This window comes from Nicotiana attenuata, chromosome 6, assembly GCF_001879085.1.
Source record: "Nicotiana attenuata strain UT chromosome 6, NIATTr2, whole genome shotgun sequence".
Taxonomy (NCBI): Eukaryota; Viridiplantae; Streptophyta; class Magnoliopsida; order Solanales; family Solanaceae; genus Nicotiana; species Nicotiana attenuata.
Genome location: NC_031994.1, coordinates 51,876,007 through 51,889,206, shown reverse-complemented (window position 1 = coordinate 51,889,206; position 13,200 = coordinate 51,876,007). Strand labels below are relative to the sequence as shown.

At 36.2% G+C, this 13,200-nt stretch overlaps 1 protein-coding gene across 2 annotated transcripts; it reads right to left on the bottom strand.

Moving 5' to 3' along the window:
* LOC109226999 (myosin IB heavy chain-like) lies at positions 2,017 to 12,994 on the bottom strand. 2 transcript variants are annotated; one of them, XM_019391977.1, is made up of 4 exons: positions 12,529 to 12,991; positions 10,163 to 10,481; positions 2,527 to 2,585; positions 2,017 to 2,364 (listed from the first exon to the last, which is right to left on the bottom strand). In XM_019391977.1, the coding sequence occupies exons 1-4, from the start codon at positions 12,806 to 12,808 to the stop codon at positions 2,333 to 2,335; spliced, it is 690 nt and encodes a 229-aa protein (XP_019247522.1). In that variant the 5' UTR covers positions 12,809 to 12,991; the 3' UTR covers positions 2,017 to 2,332. The 2 variants fall into 2 exon arrangements, 1 of the variants encoding a protein (XP_019247522.1); XR_002068206.1 differs by having other exon boundaries at positions 2,341 to 2,364; positions 10,180 to 10,481; positions 12,529 to 12,994.

The window sequence follows — 13,200 nt, the reverse complement described above, 5'->3', positions numbered from 1 at the left end:
ATTGCTTGGAGTTGGATCCTATGGCTCAATGCTTAAATTTCATGTGTGGTCATTTAACTTTGTGTTTATTACGCAAAAATTACTTTTCTTCTTTTTGTTACGTAAAAATTATTCAACAGTGTGTTCATTGTTCAAAAGTCACTTTTCTTTCTTTTGTTACACAAAAATTATTTTACTTTGCTCTATTTATCACAAAAGACACCTTGGCAAGATTTTATAATACTTTAACTTAAAAAGTCTATTATGTCTTTGAAATTATAAATCCTGTCATTTATGTAATACCTTTTATATTATATACTATATAACATATTTTTACTTAGGTATCATACATATAATTAAAATAACTTTAAATTATTTATTTATTATTTTATAATATATCCATACATTTAATTTTTCATGGCACTCAATTTGTTTAATCATATCCATACATGATAGATATATTTTAAAAATAAAAAATGATTAAAAAATATATATTTTTTAATATTTATATAAAATAATAAAAACAAATTTGTTTAACAAATGATAGTTTTTTATAGTCAATAAAATTTTTAAAAGAAGTTTCAAAGATATTCGTATTTAATATTAAGTTTTTAAAGCTTTATCTGTTAATATTATTTATTTAAAAGTATTAATCTGATGTGTCATTTTGCTAAATATGGGTATTTTATTTATTAAATTAATGAGTATGGCTTGGCTAATAAATCAATGAGCTTTGATTTTTTAATTTTCATTAAACATATTTCCTTAAGCATGATTAAGAACGTTGACTTGAGATTTGTTCACGGTACTGTTACTTATATATCTTGAAAATTAATATTAAGAAAAATATTAAATGTACGAAAATATTATAAAAATAATAAGTAAAATAATATTAAGTTATTTTAATTATAAGTATAATATCTGGGTAAAATTATATCATATAGCATATAATATAAAAGGTATCACATAAATGAGAGGATTTATAATGTAAAGGGCATAATAATTTTTTCAAGTGAAAAGTTTGTAAAATCTGATCAAAGTGATTATTGTGATAACTCGAGCATATTAAAATGATTTTTGTATAACAGAAGCAAAGAAGTGATTTTTGGGTATGAACACAAAGTTGAATGACTTTAACATAACAAAAGAAAGAAAAGTAACTTTTGGGCACATAAAATTTACTCCTTTATTAGGTTGCTTGTCGGCTCTTCAGTTTTTTTTTTTTTTTTTTTTTTTTTTTTTTTTTTTTTTTTTTTTTTTTTTAAGTTCCTAGTTCCCTTCAGATTCTAAAGAAAACTTGGGAATCTGACGTCTCTCTATCTTCATTTCAGTAACTCTCGGCTTGGCAAAGCTGATTTTTCTGCTTGGATAGTATGTCGGTTTTGATTTGTTAAAGAATATAGTGGGACTGTGGGAGTATTCCTTCCTCAATTTAGGACTTACTCATTTCATTGCTTTGATTTGCTAACATATCACTCTAGTAACGCTTCTGATCTCAATTTCATATCAACCAAGGGAGAAAATATAAAAATGACAGTCTGATGCACTAAGTTCCCGCTATGCGCTTGGGTCCGACAAAGGACCGAATCACAAGGATCTATTGTACACAGTTCTACAAGAGGCTGTTTACATAGACTCGAACCCATGACCTCTTGGTCATATAAAATAGGATAAATTAAAAATCACGTGTCACTTTTAATCTGAGTCCAGATCTCTCAATGGTTGAGGGTATTTATATTCGAATGTGTAACTGTAGGGTTATATGAGCCTAACAGTCATGTGCCTGGAAGCACTTTTGTTTTCAACTGCCAGATGATAAAGGAAAGTGTCATCCCTCCTTTCTCTCGTAATCACAATAGCCATACAGTCGAATAGTTGTGTTAGACAGAGGATAACGGTCGAACTATCAAAAAGGTCCGCTACCAAAGAATTAGGAGTTATAACATTCATAAAAGAAAGAAAAAACCAATATAACAACTTCAACTAAGAAAGTATAAGGTACTTAAATGCAGGGTAGATATGAACAATTTTTTAAAGTAGATGGGTAAATATGACTGATTCCGTTTAAAAAAATTGCAGTTGAACAAAAACAAATAAAAGAAACGAGTTAAAAGATTTACATGAAGGCAACGAGCTACATAATGAATAAGCAGGCATAAACAAGAGCAAAGAAAACCAGCTGAACGAGATGAAAAAATCAATTTAATCAATCCAATTCTCTATAGAAGGACAATCACCTTTATACAAGCAATGATACAAGCTGGTTCCTCCTTGGGAATGGCAAGATGGACAGTTGCAGGCATTCTAGTGCACTAGCAGTTCATGTTGTCAGACCAACATGCAAAGGTGCAACTCACTTTCGCACAATTCTTGTTCTCACACCCCCTGGATTCAAAAGATTTCTCAAAACTTTAGAATCACGAGAAACCACATAGCTGAAGGCAGGAGATACAATTTATCACAAATAAACCTGCTACTGCCTACCGTAAAAGTTAAGGGTACAGGAAGAATATAGAGAGAATGTCATAAGCTTAAACTAACACTGACCTTCAGTTTCCTCAAAGTCAATTTCTTTTACTAGTTCAGAAGTTGCATTGTACTCAAACCTGCAAGATGAAATGGTATAAATATATGAACAAATAACAATAACATAAGACATTTTTCCCAGATTGAACAGCAAACTTTACGCGGTAGAGGAGGAGCCAAAAAGACAGATAGTGCATCATAGGAAGAATGAAAAAAATAAATAAGAGCAACATGTATTGAGATGCTCCAAGCACTGTCAAAAGAAACCACTTTGCTTTAAGAGTGAGAAACTCCACCTTCTCTCTAGGATGCATTCCCAAACTTTTGAGAAGCATGAGACCATCCCTCCAAAACCTCCAGATTTAATCCAACACCCTCCCTTACCAAACAATCTGGAAAGACCAATATCCTTTAAGGACCAACTATTGAAATCTAACCTAACAATTTTCACTCCTTCCATAGATTATGATAAGATGCTTGAACCAACAAAGACAGTGGAAGACACAAAAATAGTGAGTGATCAAGGGACTAATCTACGTGAAGCTATACAAATCACTCTTTCATTGGAAGATAGACAACATATCTATGAGCCATGAAAATTCTCTATTATAATCAAGTTAGTAGGAAAACGTATGCTACACCATTACCTAAAGAAGAAGATCCAAGATCTATGAAAACCAACGGAGGAATTCTCTTTAATTGATCTTGGTGAGGACTATTACATAATCAAGTTCACAAAGAAAGAAAATATGGATAAAGCTATTCACCTAGGACCATGGTTCATAAATGGTCATTTCCTATCTATCTCCAAATGGAAACCAAACTTTGTGGCTAGAAATGAAAAACTAACTTCCTCAGCAGTTTGGGTAAGGCTGCCTCAATTACCAACTGAATTCTATGATGGGAGAATCCTAGCAAAAATTGGTAATGCAATAGGACGCCTTTTAAAAATTGACACATGCACCTCAACTACCCTAAGAGGTCGTTATGCAAGAATTTGTGTCGAAATTCCCTTGGAAATTCCAATTCAATCTTTCCTATTTGTTGGAGACCACAAGCAAGGTATACTCTATGAAGGGGAGGATTTTCTTTGCAAAAACTGCGGCCGTTTTGGTCATACACTAAGACAATGCAACTATATCAAGATGCAAAACTTGGATCCTCACCATGCAGGACAAGAACATCAACAAGTAGCTCCACAAGAAGCTTGTGATTCTGAATGGAAAACTGTCTCCTTCAATAAGAAGAGGAATCAAGGCAAAAAAACTCCTAATCAAATGCCTACCATCCATGCAAATGGCAACCAAAGTCCAGGTATTCCGGTTAAACTATTCAATGCAAAGACAGGTAATTTCTTGTTTACCCAAACACTCCATTATAAAACAAAAAATAATCCTTCTAACAATCAAAATCCTCCTGTCATTACCCATCCAGAATCGACTTTTGATCAATCTACCTCTCATATGGAAAACCACCTTTTAGAAGAGAGGCAAAAGGTTTTGACACAAACCACCATGGATAATGATAATTTTATTAGTAATAATAGATTTAATCAATTAAATAATGACTTGGATCTTGACACACAAGATACATGCATGCAAGACTCCAACGTGGCACCCCACATTGCCAACTCCTTAGTGAAATCCAATGCCATGCAAAATGGCTCTTGTATGGACGAATCTACCCCTATCACTAATCATACACCTACTGCCCCTAACCCCCTCCTTAACACGAAATCTATCCAAAATCTTCCTTTATCTAAAGAATCTTCCAAAATCTCCCCATCCATGCATGTTGGCCAAATGGCAAAGACCTTAGAAGAAAGTTGCCAAATGGACATTCCCATGGGTAATCCAATCCAAGCCTTTAAGTGTTCCTTTAAAAGTGACCTAGGACAACCAAAAGCCATAGACAAAAACGAAGCAATCATCACCTCCCCACCCGATCGGCTAACCCCTCCTCCTATCCAACATCCCACGCCAATCTTCAGTGCATTTAATTCAACTTGTTTTAACCAAAATGCCAAGAGTTCCATCAACCCTAAGGAGAAGAACTCGACTAGTTCAAATCTTGAGACAACGTCACCCTCTCCAAATGGAAAACATTCCCCCCCCCCCCTCCATCCCCAAGAACAGCCCCAAATAATTTACGCTCAACCCCCCCAAACACAAGATTACCAACCCTCGAGTTGGATGGAGTTAGGGCTCATGGGCCATGCACTCTCATTCACAGTGCCGATCAACAGCGAAGAAGCCATTGTGATCTTGCACAACACTCAATACCTAGCTCAACTTATCACGGAGGGGATGAGATTGGCAATGAACAACTATCTAGACCAAGTATGGCTCAACAATGTCATTCATCCCATGGCACCATCGTTGAATCCTCAAATGGCCCAAACAATGAGAGAGCAATGGAATATGCCTCCTCAGTTCAACCCCATGCATCCTCTAAATGCTCCACTGGACCTCTCTTTCTTTCCAACGGAGATATACACCCACCTAAACCCCATCTTTCTCCCTTGGGATGTCAATCTAGGGAACCAAGGGATGGTACCCCTCCCCCCCAACCACCACCAGTACCCCCACCACAACAACAAGAAGATCCCATACCAGGGCCAGTGGAGGCAGAGATGGAGGAGGACGATGTCCCCCTCAATCTTCACTTAGGGCCAACCCTAGAACTCTCAAACCTAGACGGAATAAAAATCTTTCTATTCACGGAGAGGCACGAGAAGAGGCATGTTCTCAGTTGCCCGTTAGCCCTATACAATTGCTCGATGGATATCCGCCCTCCACACGACCCTGCTGTGGGGAACAAAGCTATGATCCTAGTTCCATCAATGAGGAGGAACCTTGTCCAAGCGGGGGGAGTAAGGGAGAATGGGGAAATGAACATCACTGACTTAGCCATGAATCAGTCTACTAATTTCATAATATGGAATATTCGGGGAGGAAACAATGACAACTTTAGGAGAACTTTAGGAAGATGATAGACACTCATAGGCCGAGCTTGGTTACTTTGTTAGAAACAAGGATGATCAACCATGCTGCCATGCTCAACGAATTTGGTTTCACTGAGATGATAGAAGTTCCTTCGGAGGGGCAGTCAGGTGGTATGGTTATGATGTGGATGGATGATATAATCAACGTCCAAGATGCTGTTAGAAGAGGTCAGGAGATCCATGCAACTATAGAGGTACATCCTTTACGTAAACCTTGGCTCTTTACTTCAATTTATGCTAGTACCAATATTCATTCTAGAAATACATGTGGGATAACCTAGAAAATATTAGTAATACTTATAAGTAGGTGGTGATTTTAATGATATTTTAACTGCTAGTGAGAAATTTGGAGGTAAACCAATCAAGGATAGTAGAGCTAGATATATTTGGTCTAAAATTAATAATTGCAACTTAGTTGATCTAGGTTTCAAGGTAAGCAAATACACTTGGACCAATAATAGACATAGTAATAAGAGCCTTATTTTAGAAAGACTTGATAAAGTTTTTGGAAATGAAGAATGGTTAGAACTCTTTCCTAAAAGCTCTATTATCCATCTTCCCAGAACCCACTCTGATCACAATCCTATCCTAGTTGAATTAATTCCTAGAAATAGAACTCCTCATAAGGTCCCCTTTAGGTTGGAAACCTTTTGGTGTAAACATCCGGAGTTCCAATCTGTTGTACAAACTCCTGGAATAAGAGTGACTACTTTAAGGCTAGCTCTAATTTTATAGATAATGTTAAACCTTGGAAGGACAACACTTTTGGCAATATCATGGCAAGGAAGAGAAAACTCTTAGCTAGACTACAAGGCATCCAAGCTTCTAACAGCTATGCTACCAGCTCTTTCCTAAAAAAAATTAGAATTAAATCTTCAACATGAGTTCAATGATATCCTAAAGATAGAAGAAGACTACAGGAAACTTAGATCCAGAATAATGTGGCTTAATGATGGCGACACCAATACTAAATTTTTCCACATCTCTCCCACCAATAGAAAAAGAAGAAACAAAATTACTTTCTTCAAAGATGATGCTGGTAACTGGATAAATGTTCATAGTCTTATTCTGGCCCATGTCCAAAACTATTTTACCTCTGCTTTCACCTCTTCTCATACTCACTCTTCCTGGGCTAACCCCCTAAATACTCAATCCAATTGCAAATTTATCAACCTAGAACACCTAGATACCCCCCTCCTGGATAATGAGATAAAAAGTGCAGTCTTCTCTTTCAAACCATTCAAGTCTCCCGGACCAGATGGTCTGCACCCCTTCTTCTTCCAAAAATATTGGTTCCATATAGGGGATTCTGTCAAGAAGCTCTGCCATAACATCTTCAACAACCAAAAAATCCCTCCGGATATTAACAAGACTTTTCTCTGCCTCATTCCTAAATTCCATAATGCTAATAATATCAAAAACTTCACACCTATTGGCTTGTGCAACACTATCTATAAAATAATTACCAAGATTCTAGCCAATCATATCAAACATTTCCTGGATCAACTAATCAGTCCTTATCAGGCTAGTTTTATGAAAAATAGAAGAGCCTTTGACAATGCTATCATCATCCAGGAAATGATTTCTAAATTCAATAAACTGAAAGGTAAGCAAGGCAATATGATTCTGAAAATTGACTTGGAAAAGGCTTTTGATCGTCTTGAATGGTCTTTCATTCGTCAGACCCTAGATTTCTTTAATTTCCCTCCTAAATTCTCTAACCTTCTGCTAAATTGCATTTCTACCAGTAAAATAGCAATCTTAGTAAATGGAGCTATTACAAACTATTTTCAACCAAGTAGAGGTATTAGACAAGGCGACCCCATCTCCCCCTATATCTTTATCCTCTGCCTAGAAATGCTCACAAGATATATAGAATACCAAGTGGACATCAAAAATTGGGACCCCATTTTCCTAGGATATAAATGTCCAAAGATCTCCCACTTCTCTGATGGCAAGAGCTAATACTAAATCTTGTCAGGCCATAAAAAATGGGCTTGACCTATTTTGCTCTCTATCTGGTCAAAGCATCAACTTTACTAAATCGAAGATCCTGTTTTCTAAAAACTGTAACCACTCAATCATCACCAACATTACCAATTCTCTAGGTATTAAAAATAGTAACAACTTTGGCACATATCTTGGTTTCCCAATCCTTCACCACAGCCCAAAACCTAGGGATTACCAATTCCTTATTGACAAAATGAGAACCAAACTTGCATCCTGGAAAATGAGGTTCTTTAGTTTGGCAGGAAGAACAACCCTTGCGTCATCATGCCTCAACTCCATCCCAAACCACTACATGCAATACACCCTACTCCCTAGCAAAACCCTTAAAGAGATTGATAAAGTCCAAAGGGATTTCATTTGGGGTAGTACAGTAGAAAAAAGGAAACTTCACTTGGTAAACTGGTCCACTATATGCCAACCCAAAAAATATGGTGGACTGGGGATCCATAATGCTCTCAATAAAAATCTTTGTATGCTGGCTAGCTTAAGCTGGAGACTCCTTACAAATGCTCTAATTCCTTGGGCAAAGCTTATCATCTCATACTATTGCAATAGCTCCTCTGCGAATAGAACCTCCTTCCTCTGGAAAAGCATTTGCAGAGGGTGGGACATCTTTTCCAAAGGCATCACATGGTCCCCACACAACCATTCCAATCTTAACCTATGGGAGGCCAATTGGATACCAAATATTGGTAACCTAAGGAACCTAGTTACAGGCCCCCCTTCAGCCAAAGATTTCTCCACCAAAATTAGAGATATCTTTGATGGTACTAACTGGAACCTAAACTGTTTAACCTTCTCTCCCTCTCCGGATTTGTTAACCACCATCTCCAAAACAAAAATCCGCCAAAAAGGCCTTCCCATTGACTTACCTACTTGGTCCCTCACCACTAAAGGAGTCTTTACTACCGCCTCTTGTTATACTCTGCTAGAATCTCCGAAGAACTCTAACCCTGACTTCGAATGGATCTGGCATTTGGAGTGCCCCAGTAAAATCAGATTTTTCCTATGGCAATGTCTTCACAGTCGTATCCCTTGCAGGAAGTACCTTTCACAAATTGGACTAAACATTGATTCGAATTGTCCCATCTGCAAAAACCTTATTGAAGAGTCGATTGAACATATCTTCCTGGCTTGCAGAGCTGTCAGTAATCTCTGGAGGGAACTGCAAGGAACCCATCCAATCAACAGAAGTGGGAAGCACTGGCTTCTCCAAATAAGGGACTTCAACATTCCTATAAAACATAACTTTATAAACTGGAAAAACTTCTTTCCCTTCATCATCTGGCATATCTGGATTAATAGAAATAGTAATAACATCAACAACACGGCCAACCAATTAAGGGGTTCCCAAATCATGCAAAAGGCAGTGGAATTTAAACTATTCACGAAAAAATCCTTTATTAATCCTCCCGAATCCCTTATAAAAATTAACCGGTTCAAACTCCCTAGGGGGTGGTACAAACTGAATGTGGATGCCAGTGTTCATAGCCATGACAAAAATTGTGGTTTAGGCAGTGTTTTTAGAAATGCAACAGGCAGCTGGGTGGTTGGTTTTGCAAAACTAGCACATGCAAATGGCTCCCTTGCAGCAGAATTAAAAGCACTACGAGAAGGGCTACGAACAGCAAAGGAATGGAATCTCTTCCCACTTGAGATTGAGACAGACTACTCAGAGGCTATCCAGGTAATACAAAATGGTAATAAATTACTTAACAAAACTGTTAATGATTGCAGGTCCTTAATACACCAGCAGAGGGTTACTCTCCAGCACACTTTCAGGCAGGGGAATAGGATTGCCCACCAGCTAGCTAAAGGAGTCCTAGGAAGGGAAAGCAAATCTCAGGGGTTAGCAGGAAGAAGTAAAGCAGTGAAGTACACAAAAAAAGTTTTTGTCGTACCACCTTTTGATGTAACAGTTTTTGTTGAAAGTGACAAACTTGAATCAACTTGTCATGAAAAACTTCTATGTAATGAAGCTTGTAATATGCTAGCAAGCTTAGGAAACAAATGCATCCTCCGTAATGCAACTTAAGTTAACTATGTACTGGATGTTCCTTAGCTATTAATATATCTATTTCTTGTTTGCTCAAAAAAAGAAATGCTCCAAGCACCCTCTTTCTTTCTGTTTCAGGAATAAGCAATTTCAACCATCCCATCATCTACATACATGTTCCCATGATTAAGATTTTATCATCATGCACAGTTTGCATATGTCTTGTCCGTCAAAAACTCATTATATATTCTAGCTAGGCAAGGAGATTAATTTGATTTCACTCTAATACGAACGACAGAATGGATCACATCAGCTATTTTCTTCTTTTCTGATAAGGATCTATTTCTCATCATATCAGCTAGGAGTATCTTTCTACGACCAATATTGAAATCCTTAGTATGAAAGCAAGATACAGCATTCACTAGTATATGTGCATGGCATGAAATCAAGCCAAAAACGTTCTGACTTCGAGTCTTTGGCCCCTTAATCATAATCTCATACACAGTTCTTCAGCAATGCACACTCACTACTTTGATAATATCTGCAGATGCATCCATTTGCAGCTCATATTTTTTTGAAGTTCAGATAAGCCAGATGAAGAAGAGGTGAGGAGTTCAAAGTCAATAAGAAAATGACACTTCACTTACCTATTAGAGAGTAGTACCTCAAGTTCGTAGTCGGATTGACTCTTGGTAGCGTCTACTAAGACGGTTACAATTTCCGTCTTCCGGGTACTGGCCATCAGTAGATCATACTCAGTTGGGATAATTATTGCTAAGAAATTATCACTTAGTTCACTCAAACAGAGCTTTTCAACGGCTGCCAGAGCAATCCGCCTTTTAAGTGCATCAATGTCTGGGTCTACAATGTAAATGGCAAAATCAGTCATAAGAAGAATGCGCCGCTTCATCTTTCCTGAACTTGTGAACTTCAAAACCTTGTCTGCAAAAAGAACTTTTTTGTCACCTGCAAAAGATTACATAAATCAGCATCGATTTAGATACTACTCCTATTAGTTTAGAAAGATGAATCATGAAACATGATGTACAACTGTATATCACTAGAGGGTTGTTCCAAGTGAAGATTTACCCCAACAATATTAACTAAGAGCTCCTACAGTTTTTCTAATTCCTCAACCTTAGTATTTTATATCACAATCTTACTATTCCTCTAATACATGTTGATTTAGAAATTCAGTGTTTTTAAAACAGGAAAAAGCAAAAAAGCGATAAGGTACTTCTTTCACCATCCACACAATTGTTTGTCGATTAAAACTTGAAAGAAATTTTCAAAAAGAGCTGTCCAATCGACTACGAGTTGTAATTTAAAGAAATAACCGATCCCTATAGAAATTATTGAATCTGGTACTTTTTTATCACAATGCTAGAGGTTACAAATAAACTTCTTCCTTTGTTATTTTTTATGCTACTCTTTTCTCTTTTTTTTTTCTATCCTAAAAAATAATACCTTACAAATTTGGAAGCCTTTTAACTTTAAACTTCTCATCTTACACCTACACATGTGATAACCAAAAAATCAGGGACTGTTGATAGAGTACGGTTCGATACTCGGTGGATAATGTTCTCATTTTACACCCAGGGGCGGCTCAAGAGATCTCGTGGCCTAAGGCGAAACTATATTGAGGGGCCCTTAAATTTATTTTATAAAATATTTACACTAACAATAAAATTTGCTTTTTAAATAACAAATTAATCATTTAAGACAAAAAAGCGAATTTAACAAAAAATAAAAAAAAAAAGGAAGAAGAGCACAAAAAATAAAGTGGTGGACTACCGGATGTTGAGGTCCAGAACTCAACGTGAAAATTTTGAATTGGCTATCATCACAAGAAGAAAAAAAATACACATACGTAACGTAATAGCTTAAGTTATGAGCATTGACGATGTCAGAAATATTTACTCCTTCTGATCAATTTAAACGATAATTGTATCTATTAAGTAGCACTTATTAATGAATATCTAAAATAAAGTGTAAATAACCTAATATAATATGTCGAATTACACCCAAAAAAAAATCGGTACATGAATGTTTTTGTGTTCATGCACTTTTAGATAATATTATAAAAGAAATTCATTATGTTGTCCATATATATAACTTAATTTTTATATAAAAAGGATAAAACTAAAATTGAAGAGGGAAGCAACTAAACTAATTTATGAGGGAAGAAAATTATCATAATTTATATATTTATTAGGATAAAATAACCTCAATCAAGTAACAAAAAAATATATTGTAACACTTTCTTTATAGTAATTATTTATATAAATTATATAATATATAGTAATAATAATAATAAGAATTTAAAATAAAATTGGGCCCTTCAAATTCTGGGGGCCTAAGGCAATGGCCTCACTTCCCAAAGCCTTAAAGTCGCGCCCGTGTTTACACCTAACATCATGTTCCTATATACTTCTTGTCTATATTTTCATTAATGTGGTGCTTATGCTTTCCTGAGCTGAGAGTCTATTGGAAACAACTTTCTATCCTCACAAGGTAGGGATAAGGTATGCGTACACACTACCCTCCCAGACCCACGGTGTGAAATAATACTAGGTATGTTGTTATTGCATCATGTTCTTATAACTGTAATAATATCATGGTATCTTTAAGGCGACAGATTCTAATATTACTTTTGGTACTTTACTTTTAAAATTCAATTTCTTAAAATTAACCCATAGAAATGGAGGTATTCTATGAAGTTCCATTTCTATGAGCTAATTTACCTATCGCCAGAAAATATACCATCGTTGCATGCTATTACTAATTTACTATTAAACATCTGCATACAAAGTTTTAAGCACAAAGCGTCAAATCAAAAGGAAAGCTTAAATTTCAAACGTAAAGATTATTTAATCAAACCAATGACAAAGTAAATTGTATAAAGATCAGTCAAGTTGCTACAAGCTAGTCTAGATATATTATCACGTTATAAAAAAATAAAAAACAAAACTAAATCAGGAGAATCTTAGATATGGATTGAACCATAGAATACCTTGTTTTTCTAGAATCTTCATGAGATAAGGTTGAGACGGCACGTCAAGGTAATCGCCGATGTAGTCTCTGTGAAAGGAAGCTTTTCTACGGACCTTTACTCCCATGAAAGGATCTCTATTTTGATCTTCCGTGACGTTTCTATCCGTGGACTTCAGATTTAAACTTTCTGCAACTTCGTCGTCGTTAGCGATCGGTTCGTCTTCGTCAAGGACAGGTCGGGCTTGGGCTCGCGGTTGGGTAGGAATCTGGACTCTGCGATTTGATTGTAACCATGCCATCGCCGGCGACGGAACGGTTGATCAAAGAGTCGGAGACAGGGGAAAAGGCCGGGGAAGAAGAGGGTGGCCGAAAGTAACGATGTATGTTGAGGGGCGTTGGTGGTGGGAAGCAAACGCGTCGCGTCTGACTGTTACGTCACTTGGATTCACAACGCGGGACCCAATTTCCCCAATCTTTTAAAAAAAAAAGTATTTTCTTTAAGTATTTTGTATTTTCATTTCGTGGAAATTAAGAGCCCGTCTCGATTAGCTGATTTGAAGTAACTGATAAGCATTAGGTGCTACAAAATAGTTTTAAGTGCTGAAATTGATTTAATAAATAAGCAGTTATGTGTTTGGATACAAGTGCTGAAATTGATAATAAGATGCTGTAGTATTTGAGAAAAAAGTGC

Coding starts and splice junctions, on each gene's coding strand:
- LOC109226999 (XM_019391977.1), bottom strand. CDS start 12,808: ATGGCATGGTTACAATCAAATCGCAGAGTCCAGATTCCTACCCAACCG. Junction 10,482..12,528: donor GAAGATTCTAGAAAAACAAG/GTATTCTATGGT, acceptor AATCTTTTGCAG/GTGACAAAAAAGTTCTTTTT. Junction 2,586..10,162: donor GAGGTACTACTCTCTAATAG/GTAAGTGAAGTG, acceptor TTCATCTTGCAG/GTTTGAGTACAATGCAACTT.